This window comes from Pan troglodytes, chromosome 11 (genome assembly GCF_028858775.2).
Source record: "Pan troglodytes isolate AG18354 chromosome 11, NHGRI_mPanTro3-v2.0_pri, whole genome shotgun sequence".
In the NCBI taxonomy this organism is placed as follows: Eukaryota; Metazoa; Chordata; class Mammalia; order Primates; family Hominidae; genus Pan; species Pan troglodytes.
The window spans coordinates 98,480,520-98,504,253 of record NC_072409.2 but is presented as its reverse complement, the minus strand read 5'-3'; the positions used below and the strand labels follow the sequence as shown (position 1 = coordinate 98,504,253).

General features: G+C 34.4%; 1 protein-coding gene across 11 annotated transcripts in view; it reads left to right on the top strand.

The window, feature by feature from the left end:
* Nucleotides 1-23,734, top strand: part of CNTLN (centlein) — a 478,854-nt gene that overhangs the window by 384,676 nt on the left and 70,444 nt on the right. For 9 of the 11 annotated variants that reach the window (XM_063787952.1, XM_063787956.1, XM_009456357.3 and 6 more), the window contains 3 exons: nt 1,051-1,231; nt 7,544-7,637; nt 7,725-7,948. In XM_063787952.1, the coding sequence (XP_063644022.1) occupies nt 1,051-1,231; nt 7,544-7,637; nt 7,725-7,948 (499 nt within the window). The remainder of the gene's footprint in view (nt 1-1,050; nt 1,232-7,543; nt 7,638-7,724; nt 7,949-23,734) is intronic. The other 2 variants (XM_016960656.3, XM_063787951.1) reach the window with 1 other exon arrangement.

The window sequence follows — 23,734 nt, the reverse complement described above, 5'->3', positions numbered from 1 at the left end:
CATATAATGATGTCTAAATAGTTAAAAGCTCATCCATGTGGGAAAGGGACTTACTTAAATGTTCCACACAACCTCAACACTTCCTGTCTCCTACCCTTGTTTATTTTTATTTTTTTTCTCTTTAACACATCACTATTGACATAGTATGTATTTTACTACGTATTCTTGTTTCCTGTCCCTCTACCCTGACCAGGATAAAGGTTACATGAGGGAAGGGATTTTTTTTCTACTTTGTTCACTACTGCCTTAGCCTTCATGCCCACAAAAGTCCCTGGGCCCGACTGGGTGCAGTGGCTCACGCCTGTAATCCCAGCACTTTGGGAGGCTGAGACGGGCAGATCACGAGGTCAGGAGATCGAGACCATCCTGGCTAACACAGTGAAACCCTGTCTCTACTAAAAATACAAAAAATTAGCCAGGCGTGGTGATGGGCGCCTGTAGTCCCAGCTACTTGGGATGCTGAGTCAGGAGAATGGCATAAACCTGGGAGGCGGAGGTTGCCGTGAGCCAAGATCGCGCCACTGCACTCCAGCCTGGGCGACAGAGCAAGACTCTGTCTTAAAAAAAAAAAAGTGCCTGGGCCCATAGTTGGTGCTTAAGAAGTATTTCATTCAGTGATAAATAGCCATAAGGGATGGAACTAGAATCAGTGGGTGAAAGCTTCAGAGATTCAAATTTTGTTTCAGGTGAAGGAAAAACTTTGTTAGAAATATTAAACTTTTCTGGCCTTGTTGGGAAAGTAGTGCATGCTCCAACCCTGGAAGTGTTACAGCAATTGCTTCCTGAGTTAACACTTGGTTGAAGTACTATCGAAATGATGTTAGTAGGGATTTGAAATTAGATAATCTGTTTTCTTGATGGGATTCTATAATTTTGTACAATATATTTAGACTCATTTTCCCTTTCACATTGAGAACCAGTAAATGCCCACGTTAAACTTGCAGTTTTATATACAATCTATGCTAAAATATTATTTGGTCTTGAACTTAAGACAAGTACATGTAACAACTTTTATTCTTGGGTTTTATGTCCCTACTTTTTTCTAAAAAGCAGTGATTCTGAAGCACAGACCTCTCAAACTTTGGGAACAATTATTGTAGAAACATCCCAGAAAATAAGTCCTACAGAAGATGGAAAAGACCAGAAAGAAAGTGATCCAACAGAAGACAGCCAAACACAAGGAAAAGAAATAGTACAGACATATTTAAATATAGATGGCAAGACCCCAAAGGTAAATGACATGATTTTGCTTAATTGTATGCTATGTTTTAAATTTTATCTTATGCTTTATAACTTAAGTAAATAAATGTTACTGTTGATTTAATTTGAATTCTTAAAAGTTGTCTTTAAAATATACAGTGAAAATATTCACTTTTAAATAATTTTCAAGTACTTGTTTGTTACAGTCTTTTTCATAGACGAAAATAAATACTATTCTTATAAATCTTAAGGTATTTATATCTCAGCAAAAAAGTGGTTAATAAGCTCATTATTGTTTTCAGGTATATGAAATATTCCAAATGATGAAACTTCTTTTTGTATATTAGTCTTTGCGATGATAAAGTCATTTAGTCTGACTAAATCTTTAAATTACTTATTTCTAACTAACCTCTCAATGTATTTTACATTTTGAAAAATTGAAGTTCTAATACAACTTATTCAGTAATTCCTACTGCTGATACATCATGGCACCAAATGTTTACCTATTTAACATAAATCAGTGAAAAATTAAGGAAAGTTCATTTCTATTTTGTTGTAAAAATTAGGTTGTCTTTGAATTAACCTATAAGATTCTTTTAAAACATAATTCAAAAACATTTATTTTTTGAGCTCTTGCCAGCACTTTGGAGGAAAGGTCTTCTTTAGTTACTACCAGAATAAAGTTCAGACCAAGAATATATGCTAAATGACTGCTGATTGATTGATAAATAGATTTTATAGAAATTTTTGCTGCTCTTCATTGATACTTGATAGGTTAATCTTTCTCATTTCAGCTACTTTTTCATGTATGTTGAGGTATATCATTGTGAGTTAAGTTTCTGTGATTACTAATACAGTGTTGAGTACTTTCTCATGGTTATTGGGCATTTGGAATTTTTTAGTAAATTGCCTCTTCAAGTCTCTGCCCATTTTCCAAATGAGTTGTCTGTATTTTTCTTACTGGCTTAGACATTTTTATATATGCTATATATGAGCCTTTTGTGGGTTATGTATTGTAGATATCTTTTCCTACTCCATGGTGTGCCTTTTTACTTTTCTCACTGGAGTCTTCTGAAGAATATAACATCTCAATTCTAATGTGGCCAAACTTACCAATATTTTGTTTATGAATAGCACATTTTGTGTCCTGTATAATGCATTGCTTACTGCAATGTAGATATATCCTATACTACCTTCCATGTTGTCTTTTCCTATATTTTTCTGATTTCCTATATTTTTCTGTTTTGATTTTCACATCAATGTCTAGCATTGATTTTTTCATGTGATGTGAGATAGGGATTAAGTTTACCAATTTTTCCCCAATATTTGTCATTAACTTTTTCCTTACTTTATTCAAAGGTGCCACCTTTATTGTAAATCCAATGTACATAAACATAGGGATATTTGTCTAGGCTTTTTCTTCTGTTCCTTCAGTAAATGTATCAGTATCATGCTGTCTTAGTTACATTTTAGTAGTCTTGATTGCTTGTTGAACAAGTTTCCCACCTTCTTGTTCATCAAGAGTCTCTTCTTGGTCCTTTACTCTTCAAAATGAATTTAAAATCAGCTTAAGTTCTACAAAAACTTTTTTTGGGATTTTGATAGTGACTCTATTAACCTAAATTAATATAAAACAAGAAGAAGACGCTGAAAGGTAGAGAGAAGGCAGCAGACCAGCTAGGTACCTCAGCACTCAAGGAACAACATGGTGGTGAGTTCTTTGGGTTTTCATTTTGCTTCATGTATCCTGGCCTGGATACCTGAAATCCCCAACCTGGAAACCTCAGTAGGTCAGACAATACATGCCCTGGATAAAACCCTTCTTTTAGCCAAAGGACCTGGAAAAGGCCAGCCTAGCAAGACAGAAAAGCTTACACAGTAAGTGTCCTACTCCAGGCAAACACCAGAGAAAAATTGCAACCCTGTTTCCAGCCCCATCTGTAAAGACCTAATGGGAACCTAGACTTTCACTCTTACCTGGCAATAAGTAGGCACTCTTCACCTCTCCTCCTCCTATCAGGGTGATGCCAGAGAAGACCAAGTGTGGAGCTAGTGATAATGACCTCCTCCTGGGATCCCTAACCCCTGGGCTGCAGACTGGCACCTGTTGTGGCCTGCTAGGAGCTGGCTTACACAGCAGAAGGTGAGAGGTGGGTGAGCCATTGTTACGGCCTGAGCTCTGCCTCCCGTTAGACCAGCGGAGGCATTAGACTCTCACAGAAGCATGAACCCCGCTGTGAACTGCACATGCAAGGGATCTAGGTTGCTGCTCCTTATGAGAATCTAATGCCTGATGATCTGAGGTAGAACAGTTTCATCCCGAAACCATCTCCACCTCCCCGACCCACTCCACCCACTATCCATGCAAAAATTTTCTTCCACAAAACTGGTTTTTGGTGCCAAAAAGGTTAAGAACCGGTGACTCCCTCCTTTCCATGTCATTGGAGATCACATAGGGAACCTGGATATCCATCTCCATTCAGCATTGAAATGCCTTTCCCTTCTGAGCAAGATAATTTCAGAGGCCAAGTGCAGAGATGGGGAATTTAATTACTACTTATACCTAACAAGCCCCCACCCCCTCCCCATGATGTCAATGGAAGCCCAGTGGGGAACATTAACGAGGTCCCCCTCCATTATCCAGCCATGATGGTATCAGCAGTTGCCTATTGGGTAGCCTGAAGTTCTGCCCTCCCCAAGCGGTAATAAGGTGGCCCTCTCCAACCAGGTTGTCAACTAAGACTGGATTTCCACTTCCAACTGGCAGTAATTAGATGGTGTGCTCCTTGCCCCATCAGTGTGGTGTCAGATGAGTCCCAGTCAAATAAGATTCAAGTAAGATACAGAACCTTGAAGTTCTAATACTTGAAATATAATAGCCAAAATGTCCAGGATACAATTGAAAATCACACCTCATACCAAGATCCAGGAAAACCTCAACTATATCAACAGAAGCAAAAAGCAAGATGACAGATGTTGGAGTTACAGACAGTCCCCAACTCACTACAATGGTTTGAGTTAAAATTTTTCTACTTTATATTGGTGTGAATTTGATACATGTTTAGTAGAAACCGTACTTTGAGTACCCATACAGTGGTTTTTTAAATTACTTTCAGGGCAGTATTCAATAAATAAATTACATGACATATTTAATACTTTATTATAAAATAAGCTTTGTGTTAGATGATTTTGCCCAGCTGTAGGCTAATGTAAGTGTTCTGAGTAGGCTAGGCTAAGCTATGATGTTTGGTAGGTCAGATGTATTAAATGCATTTTTGATTTATGATGTTTTCAACTTAATGAGTTTATCAGGACGTAATAATGGATACCCATTGTATGTCAGGAGGCATCTGTATATGACACGTATATTAAAGTTGCTGCCATCAAAATGCTTCAACAAGCAATTATGGACAGGCCTAAAACAAAACAAAATAGGCCTAAAACAAAAGCAATAGACTATCTCAGTAAAGAATTAGAAAGTCTCAGCAAATAAGTAGAAGATATAAAAATACCCAGATCTAAATTTTAGAACTGAAAAATTAAATAACTATGTTTGCCCCACAGATGGTGGCATTAATCCTTATCACCCAAAATTGATTCAGATGTCAAGACTGATGGCACCGTACACCCGCCATTATTATTCACATAATGGAACAGAGAATCTAGAAATGGATCCACATAAGTATGAACAACTGATTTTTGACCAAGGTGCAAAGGAAGGATAATCCTTTCAAAAAATGGTGCTGGAGCAATTGGATATTTCTATGCAAAAAATATAGGAACCTATAACTAGACTTTACACTGTATACAAAAATTAATTTGAGGTGGCTCACATATAAATGTAGAATATTAAATCATAAAACTTTCAGAAAGAAATATAAGAGAAAATCTTCAAGTCTTAGAGCTGAGTGAAGAGTTTTTAGACATGATACCAAAAGCATGATCCATAAAAGAAAACATCAGTAAATTAGACTTCATTAAAATTAAGAACTTTTGCTCCTCAAAAGACACTATATAGAAGATGAAAAGACAAGTCACAGAGTGAGAGGAATATTTAAAAACCATGTGTCTGACAAAAGTCTCATAGCTTGAATATGTAAAGAACACTCAAAACTTAACAGGAAGAAATTAAACAATCCAGTTACAAAATAGGCAGAAGATATGAGCAAACATTTTACCAAAAAAGGATATACGGATGGCAAATAAGCACATATAAAGATTTTCAACTTCACTATTAGGAAACAGCTAAAGTAAAAATTAGTGAAAATACCGAGTGCTGACCAAGGGACAGGGAAACTGGATCTCTCATATATTGTTCATGTGAATATAAAATTCTATATTACAGCACTCTGAAAAAGTTTGTCAGTTTCTTAAAAACTAAACTTACCATACAACCCAGCTATCACACCCTTAGACACATCCCACAGACATGAAAATATATGTTTACCAAAAAAACTTGTACATGAATGATCATAGAACCTTTGTTTGTAATAGCTGAAAACTGGGAACAACCAAAGTTCTCTTCAATAGCTGAACAGCTAAACAAACTGTGGTACATCTGTAACACAGGAAACTTCTCAGCAATAAAAAGGAGCTAACTATTGACGTATACAATGTCGTAGCTTTCTGACCTGAAATTTCTCATCTTGGATTGTGAACTAGGCTTCTTTCTTGCCTTCTGCATTCTGTGTTGCTATTTAAGTGGAATTTCAAGGTCACAAGGGATTGTCAGTTGTTCTACATTTTGCTGGCCACTTTGTTGGTCACTTTTGTATGGTCTCTGAATTTCTGCTTTCACTTCATTTTTGACCTCTGACATTTCCCTTGTATTTTTTGCCATGTTAGAAATACACTTTAAGTGTGTTTGTTTCATAGTATGAGAGTTTTCTTGAGTTTGTATTCAGTAATAGTACTGGAAACAGAAGCCCACTTCTTTGTAATTTAATTTTAGCTACTGTTAATTTGATACCAAATCTGATGACTGATATTAGTACTTCAATTGGTAGTTGTAGTTTGGATTTTTTTTTTAACAGTGCTCAGTGCGTGGCTGATACTTAAATACTAATTAAATCTTAATAAAGCAATTAAAAATTTATATGCCAGTTCTGAAGATAAGCTTAAATGAAGCATTTCAAAAATATTTTGAGAAATGAAACATTGTTAGGGTTTTATAATTTCTGAAACTAATCATTTGAAAGGAAAACCTTATTTTAGATATAGGCTTCTGTTACATGTGTTAATCAGTTTCATGACTTTCAGGCAATTTGTTGCTGGATTGGGATCTTTTAAACAGTTCTTTTTAAAATAAGAAATAATTTTCTAGATTGCATATATCTATATTTCCCAGCCAATAAATTCTTAAACAAGGCTAGGCACTGTGGCTCACGCCCATAATCCCAACACTTTTGGAGGCTGAGGCGAGTGGCTCACTGGATACCAGGAGTTTGAAACCAGCCTAGACAGCATGGTGAAACCCCATCTCTACCAAAAATTCAAAAATTAGCTGGGGGTGGTGGTCCCTGTAGTCCCAGGTACTTGGGAGGCTGAGGCATGAGAATTGCTTGAACCCGGGAGGCGGAGGTTGCGGTGAACTGAGATTGTGCCACTGTACTCCAGCCTGAGTGACAAAGCCAAACTCTGTCTCAAAAGAAAAAAAAAATCTTAAGACCACATGTTTTACTACTAATATATACATTTTTAAATTGGTGAAACATTTTGAAACCAAAAGTCAACAAGGCTTCCTTTTATTCAGCCTCAGTGTATTAGAATGCCATGAGGAAAACATATAGCTTCAGGAAGTTATTTTATTATTGTCAGCATTATTTTTAGCTTTATTTGTCAGAAGGCTATTAGCTTCATTTGTCAGCATATAATAGAGTATTTGAGAAAAGGGCCTATATTTTCAGAGAATAAGTTATTAATTATTCACATTTTACTTTTGTTACGGTTACCATATTTACTCCAAAGTTTTTAAGCTATCCCTAGATTAAATTTCTACTTCTTTGGAGTTGATTTTTTATCTGTATCTTCTGCCTGCTGGTTTAAGTTCAGTGTATACAATAAGTTCATTTGTAAGTTCTTGGTATCAGTTATAGAATTTTATCATCTAGAGTTTAAAAAATATTTTTTTCAATTTTTTTTGTAAGAGGCAGTCTTGCTCTGTTGCCCAGGCTGGTCTCAAACTCCTGGCCTCAAGCAGTCCTCCTGCCTTGGTCTCCCACAGACTTAAAAAAAATTCTGCATAAACAATTGTATTTTTTAAGTAAAGAGATGTTACTTATATCAGTTCACTTGATGTTGTTATTGAAGAATAATACAATTTTTATGAAATCTTCAAATTTAGGACTATTTTCATGATAAGAATGCCAAAAAACCAACTTTTCAAAAGAAGAATTGTAAGATGCAAAAGAGTTCACATACAGCAGTTCCTACTAGAGGTAAGAATGTATATGCAATTAACAATATGTCTTTTACAATTTAAATCTAATTTTTTAAATATTATGAACAATATTATTTTTATGTAGTCAACAGAGAAAAGTACAAAAATATAACTGCCCAGAAATCAAGTAGCAATATTATTTTCTTACGAGAACGGATTATATCCTTGCAACAACAAAACAGTGTACTTCAGAATGCCAAGAAAACAGCAGAATTGTCTGTTAAAGAATATAAAGAAGTTAATGAAAAGCTCCTCCATCAACAGCAAGTATCCGATCAACGATTTCAGACAAGCCGGCAGACAATAAAGGTAAAGAGAACTTTAAGATTGAACAGTAGTATACTATATTGTAAAAGTGGATATTTTGTTTTACATGTATTATTTAGTTTATATTTGTGTTAGGCAGGTCTATGAGTTTTAAAAAATCCCAGGCACTGTTTACTAGTGTAGTTAGTTTAGTTACTGGACTTCTTTAATAAGGCCCATATTAAAGGATGACATACATGAGGGAAGGAACTCTGAATCAAAAAGACACTTTACTAGCATTCCTGTTCCACTTAGTTTTTCTCATCTTTGAAATATTTTTACATATTCTGTATTGTGTTACATCTTAGTTTTTAAAAGCAGGCTTCATACATACACATAGCTTACCCGTTTGCCTATGTTTGAAACTTTGTGTTTATCATAAGTTACATTATTAAACTAATATATTCATCAGTTACTCTTTGCAAATGCTAGTATAAAATGTGAAGATTTTAATATAAGTATCTATTTTAATGTATTCCCGTAATCTATCTGTGGTTCTTTTTACTCAGGCAAATAGTCAACATTATACCTTACTCCTGGTAAGGTAATCTTAAAGCACAAGTTTAACTTACACTTTGAGATGAACTTAAAGCAAATGAAAAAGAAAAGATTTTTTGTTCTTTAGGTCTCCATTCTTTATGCTATTTGCTTGTGTAATGAATGATTTGTTAGAAAATTATTTTGCACAGAAAAATTTATTTCATTACATTAGAAAACAATCTTTAAATCACTGTCACACATAATTTTAAGTTACACTTAAATTCTCTAATTCTAGTATCTAGTGCTTTGATTCAAACAATACATATAAACATTTTAATGGTGAAGGATTAGTGTTATGCCAGTTAAGAATTGTGTTCTGACTTTATTCCCAGAGTAGCCTTATACCCAAACCTTAACTGCATTCCAACTTACACCAGAAGTTTCTGGATTTTACAGGCTTGGCCATTAGTGGGATACCAGATAAGACTGAGCTCTATGTTAGAATTTAGACACAGCCACTGATACCACAACCACTGTATAGGAACCACATTTCCCAAAACGATTTCATCCCATATACATTTTACTGGCTAGAATTTTCTTTTCTTCTCTTTAATATTCTCTCTTTCTTCCCTTTCCTTTTCCTTTCTCCTACACTTCCTTTCTTTCTTCTCTAGTTAAATGACATTGTTTTATATCTCACCGTGATATTATAAACTATCTGTATTCCAAAGATTTTTTTGTGCAAATAGCAAAATGACATGAAAGAACATTTTTTAAAAGAAAGAAAAAATTCTCAACTTTAATTGTTCAATCTTATTATACAAAAAACATTTGAACTTTTCGGTGTTCTCTTAAATAATATACTAGACCACTGGCTTTTCATAAGAGTAAATTCTGATATTGTCAGAGGAAAATTATAAAAGATTAGAGTTGTTACAAAAACTATTTTCCTCATTCTCGTTGGAAAAGGATTTTCTTCATTGAGAGTTTGAAAAGTAGTGGTATAGTTACTTCTTGGGAGTTCCTTAAATTGCGTACACTATGAGAAAAATAAAGATAGTACTCTAGGGATTCAACTAAAAATCTGTGTTAGACATACTTTTTTTTCCTTTTTTGCAATCAATTTTAATGTCCTTTCTTATAATTTTTGAGGTGCCATACTTGGTAGTATCAAGTAAGAAATCCACATTTTAGCACAGATTTCAACTACTTGTAAAGAGAAAATTAGGAGGTATAAAAAGCACCTCAGTTACTGCATGGTTCATGTGCATTTTAGAGATAGTATGGTATAGATGATCAAATGAATTACTTTCATATGAATTTCTCCCTGAAGTTACCCTCAATTCTAGCTATTTCAAATCTCATCTATTCCAAGGTAAATGTCTTACTTTTGCTACTATGTTATAGGTATAACTTATATTTCATTGTTATATGTAATTTTATTTTTTAATACAGATTTTCTTTAGATGATAGAAAGGTCCAAGAACATCTAGTATTCAAAAAAGTACTTTAGGAAAGAGTAAGAATCAGAATTTAGAAATTTTCCATCTCAAAAATCACTATGAACTCAAATAAATGTAACTAGTGATTAACTAGAATTAGATTTAATTTGAATATTCTGTACGTATGGAGAAATAACTGATGTGGTAACTAAACTTAGAATTCTCTACTGATAAAGTAACTCCCCAAATATTACATAGATACAGACAAATTCTCTTTAGTTAATACATTGGTATAGTCTTTGTGGGCTCTAACATAATAACCAAAGCTTGGGATGGAAGATGTCAAGATCCCAGATTCTCATCTACTGAGAAATTTTTCAGGTTACCAACTTGAGGATTTGGGTAGTATCTGTTGATTTCTGTGATATTTTTAATAACGGAACTTAGGTAAACAGATTAAGTTCAGTCTTTCTTTTCCTGCCTATTTATGGTAGAATTCCTATATGCTCGGTAAATATTCTAATTTAATTATTTTATATCTGTATCTTGTAATTTTAAAACCCTCAACTTTTTTTTTATTCTAAAGTATTGAATCAGGCATCAATAGGTTTTGAACTTATAGGTCTTGAATTTATTGTGCATTAATAATTAACATTTAAGGCAGATTTCAATATTTGGGCAGCCTCCATACTAAAGATATTACTTTACATTCAGGAAAACTTTTCAAAGACTTTCAACTTTTTCATATGTAATTAAAAGTACCATTGTTCGTTAGGAGGTTGATAAGAGGAACACAAAGTATTCTTTGGTATTTTTTTCCCTGTCAGTTTCATTGCAATGTGTTTTAAACCATTATAGAATTTCCTCAAAAATGCTTAGAAGAAGAAATTTGAACTGTATAGGCCAAACCGCTAAAGTTTTGGAAGAAAATTTTAACCAAGATAATAGATTTTTTACATGTTTAGACTGAGCTGTCATCACTTTAACTGTATTTTTTTGTTTTCTTTTTTTTTACATTTTGCCTACTCTAAAGATATATGTTACATATAGATAGTATTTTACAACTATGAGCTAAATAGTATACTAGGTAAATGGCAAAGATTTGTGATTCCCAAAAGCAGGTACTGTAAATATCATTGTAAAATATTCTAAACCTATTTTGAAATGCACTATAGCCCTATACTAAGCATTATTCTATAGATGGATTATATAAATAGCCATCAACTATTTTCAAGAAAAATTAAGTATAAATCTTTTGCATTTGTTCAAAGTATGTGTCCGTTGCCACAGGTGTAAAGATATGAGTAAAAAACATGCTAGCCCCATTCTTCAGATCTCCCTTTTAATATGAGGAAAATGTTATACACATGCAATGTTTAATTTTATAGATTTATTTATGCTTCTCAGGTCATACACTATTTAATTTAGACAAAAAGTAGGAAAATAATGATATTTTCTCACACTGGGCATTCAAACATGAGAAATTAACTTTGTTTTCTATAAAAGATTTTTGGAAAGTTAGGAGATACAGAGAAATAGAAAGCATATATAAGAAATACCCTTATACCCTTCAGAAATTAACATATATTCTTCCACTGTATATTTTAAAGATAGAAAATGGATAAATAAAGCTAAATTTTTATTTAATCATTATCTACAGCCCCATCCTCTTCTACCTGTCTCTGGAGACACTTTCAGGTGTTCATACTAATTTTCCAATAATTTAAAAAATTTTTGCACACATATGTACATTGATAAATAATATACAGCATTATTTTTATTGTAGTATAGTTTTTTGTTTGTTTTTGAGACGGAGTCTCACTCTGTCACCCAGGCTGGAGTGCAGTGGCGCCATCTCGGCTCACTGCAAGCTCTGCCTCCCAGGTTCAAGCAATTCTTCTGGCTCACCCTCCTGAGTAGCTGGGACTATAGGCACGCAACATCACGCCTGGCTAACTTTTGTATTTTCAGTGGAGTTGGGGTTTCACCATGTTGGCTAGGGTGGTCTTGAACTCCTAACCTCACGTGATCCACCCACATCAGCCTCCCAAAGTGTAGCCATTGGGTCCTGGGCTTTTCTTTGCTGGGAGACTTTTTATTAGGCTTTGTTTTTGTTACTTGCTATTGGTCTGTTCAGGTTTTGGATTTCTTCATGGTTCAATCTTGGTAGATTGTATATGTCTAGGAATTTGTCTATTTGTTCTAGATTTTCCAGATTATTGGCATATAGTTGGTGACAGTAGCCACTAACAATGCTTTAAATTTATGCAGTATCTGTTGTAATATCTGCTTTTTCACCTCTGATATTATTTGTCTTCTCTTTTTCTTGGTGTGGTTAAAGGTTTGTATGTTTTGTTTTACTTTTTGAGAAACCAACTTTTTGTTTTATTGATTTTTTTCATATTGTTTTGTTCGTTTTAATTTCATTTATTTCTGCTCTGATCTTTATTATTTCTTTTCTTCTACTAATTTTGGGTTTGGTTTGCTCTAGTTTTTCTAGTTCTTCAAGATGCATCATTAGGTTGTTTATCTGAAATTTTTCTTCTTTTTTGATGTAAGCACTTTTAGGTATAAACTTCTCTCTTAGTATTGCTTTTGCTGTGTTCCATAGGTCTTGGTATGTTGTGCTTCGATTATTTGTTTCAAGAAATTATTGAATTTTCCTCTTCATTTCTTGTTTCTTAATTTCTTCACTTGTCATTCAGGAACATATTGTGTAATTTCCATGTGTTTCTATAATTTCCAAAGTTCCTCTTGTTATTGATTTCTATTTTAATTCCATTGTGATCAGAGAAAATGCTTGATACAATTTCAACTTATTTGCAATTTTTAAGATTTGTTTTGTGGCCTAACATATGGTCTATTCTTGAGACTCATCCATATGCTAAGGAGGAGAATGTGTATTCTGCAGCTGTTTGATGAAGTGTTCTGTAAATATCTATGAGGTTCATTTGGTTTATAATGTAGATTAAGTCTGATGTTTCTTTGTTGATTTTCTATCTGGATGATCTGTCCATTGCTGAAAGTAGGGTATTGAGATCTCCAGCTATTATTGTATTGTCATATTGAAGTCTGGCTCTCTCTTTAATGCTAACAATATTTGCTTTATATATCTGAGTACTCCGGTGCTGGATATATAGGTATTTATAATTGTTATATCCTCTTGCTAAATTGGCCCCTTTATCATTATATAATGACCTTTTCTTTCTCTCTTTATATTTTTTTGGTCTCAAATTTTAAAAATATGATATAAGTATAGCTAGTCATGTTCTTTTTTGGTTTCCACTTCATGGAATATCTTTTTCCATCCCTTTATTTTCAGTCCATGTGCATCTTTATAGGTGAAATGAGTTTCTTGTAGGTAGTGTATCATTGGGTCTTGTTTTTTAATCCATTCAGCTACTATGTATCTTTTGGTTGGAGAGTTTAGTCCATTTGCATTCAGTATTATTATTCATAGATGAGTACTTGTTACTGCCATTTTGTTATTTATTTTCTGGTTGTTTTGTGGTCCTCTCTTTCATCCTTCCTATTTTCCTTTGTGTAAAAGTGATTTTTCTGGTAGTAGTTTTTAATTTCATGCTTTAGTGTGTGTGTATATATCTGTTGTAGGTTTTATGATTTCAGGTTACCATGAGGTTTGCAAATAATGCTTTGTAACCAATTATTTTAAACTGATAACAACTAAACTCTGATTATAAAAACAATAGACAAGCAAAGAGAAACCTGATATACACTCTCCATTTTAACTTGATCCAATCCCTACTTTTACAGTTTTTGTTGTTTATATCTTTTTTGTTTACACATCACAATTACACTGTTATTCTGTATTTGTGTATGTACATACTATTACCAGTGAGTTTTTTTACCCTTAGATGATTTCTTACTGCTTATCTACATCCTTTTCTTTCAGGTTGTAGAACTCCCTTTAGCATTTCTTGTAGGACAGATCTGGTGTTGGCAAAATTCTCAGCTTTTGTTTGTGTGGGAAAGTCTTTATTTCATATTAGTGTTTGAAGGATATTTTTGGTGTGTATAATACACTACGATAAACGTTCTTTTCTTTAGCACTTTGAATATGTCATGTCCCTCTTTCCTGGCCTGTAAGGTTTCCACTGAGAAGTCTGCTGTATTAGAGCTCTTTTATATGTTATTTATTTTCTTTTTCTGCTCTTAGGATCCTTTCTTTATCCTTGACCTTTGGGATTTTGATTATTAAGTGCCTTGAGGTAGTCTTCTTTGGGTTAAATCTCTTATTTGGTTTAATTCTATGACCCTCTGATACGTGAATATTAGTAGCTTTCTCTAGGTTAGGAAAGTTCTCTGTTATTATTTCTTTGAGTAAACTTTCTATCCTGATCTCTCCCTCTCCCTCCTATTTAAGGCAATAACTCTTATATTTGCTCTTGTGGGGGCTCTTTTCTAGATCCTATAGGCAAGTTTTATTATTTTTTTTCTTTTATTCTCCTGTGTATTTTTAAATAGTCCATCTTTAAGCTCACTAGTCTTTCTTCTCCTTGATCAAGTCTGCTGTTGAGAGACTCTAATGCGTTTTTCAGTTTGTCAATTGAATCGTTCAGCTCCAAAATATCTGATTGGTTTTTAAAAATTATTTCAATATTTTTGTTAAATATCTCTGATAGGATTCTGAATTTTTTCTCTGTGTTTTCTTGGTTCATTGAGCTTCCTTAAAACAGTGATTTTGAATTCTCTGTCTGAAAGGTCACATATCTCTGTCACCCTGGGATTGGTTACTGGTGCCTTATTTAGTTCATTTATTGAGGTCATGTTTTCCCGAGTGTTTTTGATGCTTGTGGATGTTTGCTGGTGTCTGGGCATGAAAGTGTTAGGTATTTATCCTAATCTTTGGATTCTGGGCTTTCTTGTGCTCATCCTTCTTGTGAAGGCTTTCTAGATATTCAAAGGAATTGAGTGTTATGACCTCTTGGGTCACTGAAGCCACATCTCCGCTAGGGGATACCCTAATGCCGGTAACACTGTGATTCTTGCAGACTTGTACCACCTTGGTGGGCTTAGGTAAGATCCAGGAGAATTCCCTGGATTGCCAGACAGAGACTGTCATTCTCTTCCCTCACTTTGCCCCAAAGAAAAGGAGTCTCTCCTTCCATGCTGGGTTGCCTGGAGTTGGGAGAGAGGTGACTGAGTCACTTCGATGTCCACCACTGCTGAGGCTGTGCTAGGTCACCCCTGAAGCTAGCAACATAGTGATTATTGCCCAAGGCCTTTGGCAACTAGTGCCTGGCTGCCACTGATGTTTATTTGACGTCCAAGGGCTCTTTAGTCAGTAGGTAGTGAATCGTGCCAGAACTGGGTTCTTCTTTGCAGTGCAGCAGGTTCTCTTCTGGCCCAGGGTGGGTCTAGAAATGCCGTACAGGAGCTAGGGCCTGGAATCTGGGGCTTCAGAGATCTGCTTGGTGATTTATTTTACTGTGGCAGAGCTTTTACCCAAGTTGCAAGACAAAGTACTCTTTACTCTTCCTTCTCCTTTCTGCAATCAGGAGTCTCTCACTGAGCTTCCCTGCCTGGAGTAAAGGGAGGGGTGATGTAAACACTCTCTTTACTACCACAACTGATGTCTCAGTGGGTTATGTGCACTTCAGTTCAACTGGCTCCAAGCCCAGCACAGCACCCAGACTTGCCCAAGGACCGCAGATTTTATTATTGCCTTTCATATTTATTCAGTACTGCAGGACACTTTAGTTAGCTGGTAGTGGAGCTTGCTGGAAGTCAGTTTCCTACCAGTGGGGTGGAGGACTCCTCTAAGGCGGGGATAGTTTAAATGCACCTTCTCTGGGCACCAGCAGAATTCCGCCTTGTGTTGTGTTCCACTGTGGCAGGACTTTGCTCTGTCCCCCAAGCACACAGATTCTCTCTCGGCTCAGTGTAGCACTGCTGGGGAATGAGGGAAGGATGATGTAGGCAATGCAAGACTCTCTTTTCTACCCTCTTCAGTGCCTCTTTCTTTGCTATGATGTTAAAACCAGCTTTTAACCTGGTTTTCCTGATTGCTTACCTGAATTTTGGTTCTTAGGAAGGTGCTTTCTTCCCTGGATAATTGTTCAATTTGATGCTTCTGAGGGAAGAAAGTCACTGGAGTTCTGTTTGGCCATTTTGCTCTGCTTCCCTCCCTCAATCTCATTTATTATTAAACTTAATTCATTAGAATATATTTAAGGTAAGTTTTCTTAAAATTTGTTTCTGATTAAAACAATGTATTTTTTCTCCTTACATATTAAAATCTGTATTGCAAAAGTGAACATCAAGGGATAGAAATAGGGTAAGGCAGACTATATTGACTTACTCTTCCAGTTTGAATGATCAGATTTTTGACTTAAAGGTGTTACTCATAATTTAATTGAAACATGAAAATTAGTCCCAAATCTTAAGGCTAACAGGATGTAAATGCTCTCTTTTTTTGTTCCAATAATATTACTTAAGTGTATTATGGCTGTGGATACCTCTTTCTAGTAACATATGTGTCATCCTAAAGACTCAAACAGTATTAGCTCACAGAGACAAACTACCAGAATCATATTATCAAAGAAAATGTGGCCATTACCCATAGCACACTTTTTAGAAAGTCTGTTGAATGTTTTATAGTAGGCACTAAATATGTATAAAACTTCAGCTGACAGATTTTGCTGTGGTTTCAATATGTCCTCCAAGTTTTATGTGTTGGAAACTTAATCCCTAAATTCTTATGTTGATTAGAGGTAGGGTAATTAGGATTACATAAGGTCATCAGCAGGGTCCCTATGATGGAACTGGTGGCTTTATAACAGGAGGAAGAGAAACCTGAGCTGACTGGCACACTCTTGCCCTTTCACCATGTAATGCTCTCTGCCATGTCATGACCTGGCAATAAGGCCTTCACCAGATGCCGGAACCATGCTCTTAGACTTCCTAGCCTCCCAAACCATGAGCTAAATAAAACTCTATTCTTATAAATTGGCTAGTTTGTGGTATTCTGTTGTAGAAATAGACAGCAAACTAAGACAGATATCACATGAAATTTTTGTGGAGTTATACATGCTGTTTAGTGTATCTTCTAAAAAGCTCTCTCCTGAAATAATATCTATATTTAGCGAAAACAGAGTAACCTTTATCATTCATTTATATATGAATGGAGGAGTTATTTTATTGATTATCTCTCAATGTTTGTTTAAATAACAAAATTGATTTCAAGAGTTGTATTATTGCTACAGACTGAATTGTGTTCCTCCAAAATTCATGTTGAAACCCTAACTCCTGGTTTGATGGTGTTGGGAGATGGGGCCTTTGGGAGGTAGTTAGAGTTAAAGGAGGTCATGTGGGCCCTCATCATGTGGTTAGTGTCCTAATAATAATAATAAGAGACACCCGATTCTACTCTCTCTTCCGTAATAGGACACAACAAGACACCTGGCATCTGCAAGCCAGGAAGCGATCTGCCGCTAGAAGCTGACTGTGCTGACACCCTGATCTTAGATGGCTAGCCCTCTAGAACTGTGAGAAAGTAAATTTCTGTTCCTTTAGCAACCCAGTCTGGTGGTTTGTTTTGACAGCCCAAGCAAACTAATAGATTTTGGTGCCAAGAACAGGGTGCTGCAGTAACACATCAAATGTGGAAGTGGCTTTGGAATTGGGTAATAGCTAGAAGATTTTTGAGGTGCATGCTGGAAATACGTAGGTTAAGGGTGATTCTAGTGAGGTTTCACATGGAAATGAGGAACATGCTACTGGAAACTAGAGGAAAAGCAATCCTTATGATAAAATATTTTTTTTAAAAAAACCTTGGATTGGCTGAATTGTGTTCTAGTGTTTTGTAGAAGATAGAACTTGTGAGTGATGAAGTTGGTTGAAATTTCTAAGCAAGCATTACAGGAATGGCTTGATTTCTCCTGATTGCTTGGTTAAATCTAAAGGAGAGAGATAAACTGAACAGAAATTATTAAGCATAAGTATACCACAACTTGGAAGATATGGACATTTTTCAGCCTACTGATAGTGCAAATAACGAGAAAGGCTGTTTTGAAGAGAACATTAAGAGTGTGGCTATACAATCATTTGATGAGGAGATTTGTGTGAATGTGAACCAGGGACCTAATCCTTCTTAGCAGAAATCAGGAACAGAGATTGGATTATGCCAGGTGCAACCAGCTGGGTCTAAAGGAAATGAAGAAATAGACAATGAAGGAAAGCTGTCAAACTTCTTGGATTTTTCTGAATGGGCCAATAGATCTATTTAACTATAAACCTGCACAATCTTTCAAGAAAAGAGAAGGACCCCAAAAGCAATTCACATATTGCCATGTTGCCACTCCCATCACGGGCCCAGAGTGCAAAGGCTCAGGGATTAGAGCTACCTCCACATTGGTTTTAAAGAGAAAGAAAGTGTATAACTCCTAAATTGTAGTAAGAAATAGAATTTTTAAAAGTGTAAAAAGTAGACTAATATCCATTAATCTAAAACTATTTACTGTGTGTCTTGTTTCGATAGTCTTCCTACATCTTACATATTGTTATCTGAGAGAGCTAAAGTCCAACATTTTTGTCATGTTGTATTTATATCCATATGTACATGTATATAATATATATACATTTTATATATGTAATAATTTTATTTGAGTTATTAGAATCTTTTTTATGAACGCTTGTTCTTTTCTTGGACTTTAATTTCTTCTTTTGTATCTTTAATCATTTTAAACAAACTTATATATTCTTTCAAGTCACATGTTCTTGAGATTCTAATCTTCCTGCTTATTTTTTCTGGTTACTTTGAGCCAGGATGGGATGTTTCTACATGTGTGTACAATTTTAATTTGCAGCTCAGCAAATTAAAATTGTAATTCATTGTGGTAATTCCTTGAACCCTGTCTTTGGGGAGCAGGGTTCATTGTGGTAATTCCTTGAACCCTGTCTTTGGGGAGCATTCATCCAGACTACACTACTTAATATTTATGTTAATTTTCAGGGTAGTAAGATTCCTGACCTAAACTGAAAAATTCAGATTTCAACCCACATGAGGTAAAGTCACAGATATAAACATTCCCAGTAGAGATAACTGAGAATTTTTGTACTCTGCCCTGGTCCCAATCAGAGACATATTTCTTTATTACCTTTCTATCCTAGCAATATTTTTTAGTCTACCCTTGAGCTGAAGTTGCAGCACTCCAGAGGATTCTCATATTTGGCCTCTCCAAGCCCAGGGTCAAAGTTTCAGCTCCTGCTCCCACAATTCCTGAAGTTGCTGGCCCTGGTGATTTCCATGCAGCAGGTGCTACCAAACCTCCAGTCACATGCTCCGTGCTCTGCTGCTGGCTGCTCTCTATAGGTGACTATGATCCCAGCCCTTGAGTTGCTGCTTCTTCTTTTTTTTTTTTTTTTAGATTTTTCAGCAATACATCGAAAAGAATACTTGATATCATATATTTTCTATGTGATACAGAGGGTTTTCAGGTTATATTGTCTTCCAGACTGCCAATCTTTAGATAGTTTTAAAAAAAATTACCTGTATTTCCTGTCAAATATGATATCAAAGATTGAACAAAACATTTAAAATTTCATGAGTAAAGAGTACAGTGGGTGTATTTTAGCCTGTAAATCTCACATGAACTTTCAGTGGCTGTTTTCTTTTTTTTCTAAATTAATTACTAGAAGAACAAAGACAAATCATACTAATACATATAGGCATGACAGTTCAATACTATTCCAATTCCTTTTCCCACGTAATATTTTCTTTACTTCATGATTCTGTGTATTTGGTGGCTAAGGCAATTAAAACTACCAACATTTAAGGATTGATCCTTGAAAATATTATTGCCCTTAGTTGAAGTAAGCCAGTGTTGGGGCTCTCAACGGTGGAATTATCACATCTGTACCATAGTAGTTATCTTTCCTCTTGTCTCAGATTTCCAAATTTGGCTGCATAGTAACCCATTAAGATCATTCTTTCATTCATCAAGCATTGCTTGGGTATCTTCTGTGTGCTAGGGTCCATGAAGGATAGTGGGAACACAACAGTGAACTAGACACAGGTATGGTTTTACTCTCATGGAGCTTATTTGTGGTAAGAGACAGAATATAATAACCATGCAACAGAATAAGTAAAATAATTAAAGATTACAGAGAGTGCATTGTAATTAGGGATAAAGGGAGAGAAAGGTTGGTTTTAGATCACCCTTGTTCAAAGAATGGCATTTCCGAGAAGGTGACATTGACACCAAGGCCCAAAGGATGAGAGGTAGTGTAACAAAATTAGCAGAATCACTTTCAGGTTTATTAGGAGTCCTCTTGCACTTTTCAACTTCATGAGTACACTGCCCTGCAGTACAGAAGAAGGATAATAAATATTAATGGGGAAAAGTTAGTCCAGACGGATTATGATAATAATAATAGTGAGAATAGCTAACCTTTACGTGCTTACTACATACAGGGCATCTTCTAAGCACTTTGTGTGCAATCATTCATTTAATTTTCACAACATCCCTGTGAGATTAGATACTATTTTTATCTCCATTTTACAGAAATTAACTTGTATAAGTTCATATGCCTACTGAATGACTCAGCTACTGTATGCCTTCTCAAAAGTTTATTTTGATTTGTTGTATTTATTTTTTGAAAAAGCTGATTTTATTTTTCAGTAATGAGATTAGGTTATATTTGCACAGTGGAAGCTTTTGCAAACTTAGTATTTTTCTTATTTGATCTTTATAAACTGACATAATTATTCTCATTCAAAAAATAATTCAGTTGAGATCCAGAGAGTTTAGTTAACTTGTGCATGTTTATTTCACTAGTATGTTTTAGATCTTTTGCTCAAATTCTGGTGTTCTGACTCTAACTAGTAGGCCTTCTTTACTATGCAATGTTTCAAATAAATGCATTCTCAAGGTCACAATAATACACAATTATAGGAAGGAAAGTTATTTTAGTGTTCTAAAATCAGAATAGCATATATATTAAATGATTAAGAACTTTAATCATTGGATGACCTTTGTTATTTACTTTTTTAAAAAATTATATTTATTTATTAATTTATTCCAGCTCATTCCTTGAACGATTTGAGGCAGTTAGTATCTATTATCGTGAATTATTTTTATAGATTCTTTGAAAATACAGAAATGCTCTAGAAATATCATCAGATATTACATATTTGGCTTTGTATATTTATATAGATGTTTTAAATAAAAATACCACTTTATAGTAATAATTAAAAACAAATCTGCATAAAACTCATTATATGAGCCAACTGTGGAAGTAGTCAATAAAAATATACATAAGCAGATTCATAGTAGCAACACCCTATTTATCTGAGCTTGTCTTATGTCAACAATGCTAATATATAAGACTTCTTAGCTGTCACAGAAGTTCCTGGAGACTTCTTAGCTATAACAGAAGTTCCCCGTGATAGATTCAAGAATTGTTAATGGAAGCTATTGTAGACTGTGGCAACAGTTGTATGACTATATTCACTACAGTTGTAATTGTTGCTTAAAGTACCCATGGGAACATTCTTCAATTAATCATCTTCAGAACAAGGGATATCATACACTGGAATATATAAATAAAGTATTTGAGTATGTATTTATATTTCATATCAAATTAAATTTAAGGCACTTAGAAATATAACATTTTTATGATGCTTTAAATTTGCAAAGCATTTTCACATACTTTCACAATTTGAGAAATACAGAATATGCATGAGTTAATTGGATAAGAATTATTATCCTGTTTTTATACAGGAAAAAAAGAGACTGTGTGGGTAAATGACTTATCCATGGGTCATGGTTAGTAAATGGGAAGTCAAAACCTTGAACCTTGTGTTCTGACTATAGAGTCATCTCTCTCTAATCATCCTGCACAGATTTTTAAGAAAATAAAAATACCGACATATTTTACATTTTACCCCTTTTAAGTATAGTAGAATTTTTTCAAAATTATATTAAAAATATAATAATTTGAGTCCAAAAATTTTAGATTCACATATGGTTAGCCAAGCAAAGGAATTTTATTGCTCTTACTAGTTTCATTTGAATGGACATTTAATATTTGGCAAAAAATTTCAACTTCAGAATATGGCTTCTGTGATTTCCATAGCTAAACACTTTGAACACATTTTCTGAAAACTTACCATATTGTATTTGAATTGATTGTTCATCTGTCTGAAGAAGGTATGAAGTTATTGACATCCGTACTTGTATATTTAATCTTTATTTCTAGTCTGATTCTATAACTTTTAAATATAACTAATATAAAATAAATGATCTCATCAGGTGTGTGATTTTATACATATCCTAAAATTCTCCCTAGACTTTTTCCAAGAATCATATTCCTGTTCCAGGCCGTGTTATCATAGCTGGCTTAAGATTTCCTATAATAAACTACTCTTTTCAACTGTCACCCATTAGTAATTAATACCATTAATATTACCAAAATTACCTATCTTTTAAATCATACTATTTGAAAACTCTCTAGTATTCTGTCACACCCCTTATGTACCCATTTTAAAATTATTGATACATAATAGTTGTTCATATTTATGGGGTACATGTGATATTTTGTTACATGCATACAATGTGAATTGTATGCATTGTGTGGGTAATTATAATATCCATTATCTCAAAAATTTATTTCTTTGTGTTGAGAACATTCTAGATCTTCTCTTACAGCTATTTTGAAACATACAATAAATTATTGCTAACTGTAGTTGCCCTACTGTACTACTGAACACTAGAACTTATTCCTTCTATCTAACTGTATTTTTGTACACGTTAACCAAGTTCTCTTCACCCCGACGCCTGCCACCCTTTGTAGCCTCTGGTAACCACCATTCTACTCACTACCTTCAAGTGATCACTTTTATTTAGCATCTGCATTTGAGTGAGAATATGTGATATTTGTATTTGTGTGCCTGGCTTATTTTATTTATCATAATGTCCTTCAGTTACTCCCATCTTATTAGAAATGACAGGATTTTATTCCTTTGTCATGGCTAAATAGTATTCTATTGTGTATATATATCACATTTTCTTTATCCATTCATCTGTTGTTGGATAACTAGATTGATTCCGTATCTTGGCTGTTGTGAATAATGCTGCAGTAAACATGGAAATGGAGGTATTTTTGACATACTGATTTCATTTCCTTTAGCTGTATACCCCAGTAATGGGATTCTTGGATCATATGGTAGTTCTATTTCTGGTTTTTTTGAAGAAACTCCATACTGTTTTCCATAGTGGCTGTACTAATTTGCATGTCCATCAATAATGTATGAAAATTCCCTTTTCTCTACGTCCTCACCAGCATCTGTTAATTTTTGTCTTTTTGATAACAGCCATTTTGACTGGGGTGAGATGATACCTCAATGTGGTTTTGATTTGCATATCACTTATGATTAATGACACTGAACATTTTTTCTTATACCTTTTGGCCATTTATGTCTTTTTTTAGAGAAATGTCTGTTCAAATCTTTTGCCCATTTTTAATTGTATTATTTGTTTTTGCTATTGTTTGAGTTCTTTGTATATTATTGTTATTAATCCCTTTTCAGATGGATACTTTGCAGATATTTTTTCTCATTATTTAGGTTGTCTCTTTGTTGATTGTTTCCATTGCTGTGCAGAAGCATTTTAGCTTGACATAATCCCATTTGTCTATTTTTGCTTTTGTTACCTGTGCTTTTGAAATCTTACTCAAAAAATATTGGCCCAAACCAGTGCCCTGAAGTGTTTTTTCCCAGTGTTTCTTCCTGGTAGTTTCACAGTTGTGGGTTTCGTATTAAAGACTGTAATCCATTTTGATTTATTTACCCATTCCTGAGACTTCAGTGAGCCATTAATTAACAGTCCTAGGAACACTGTTTAAT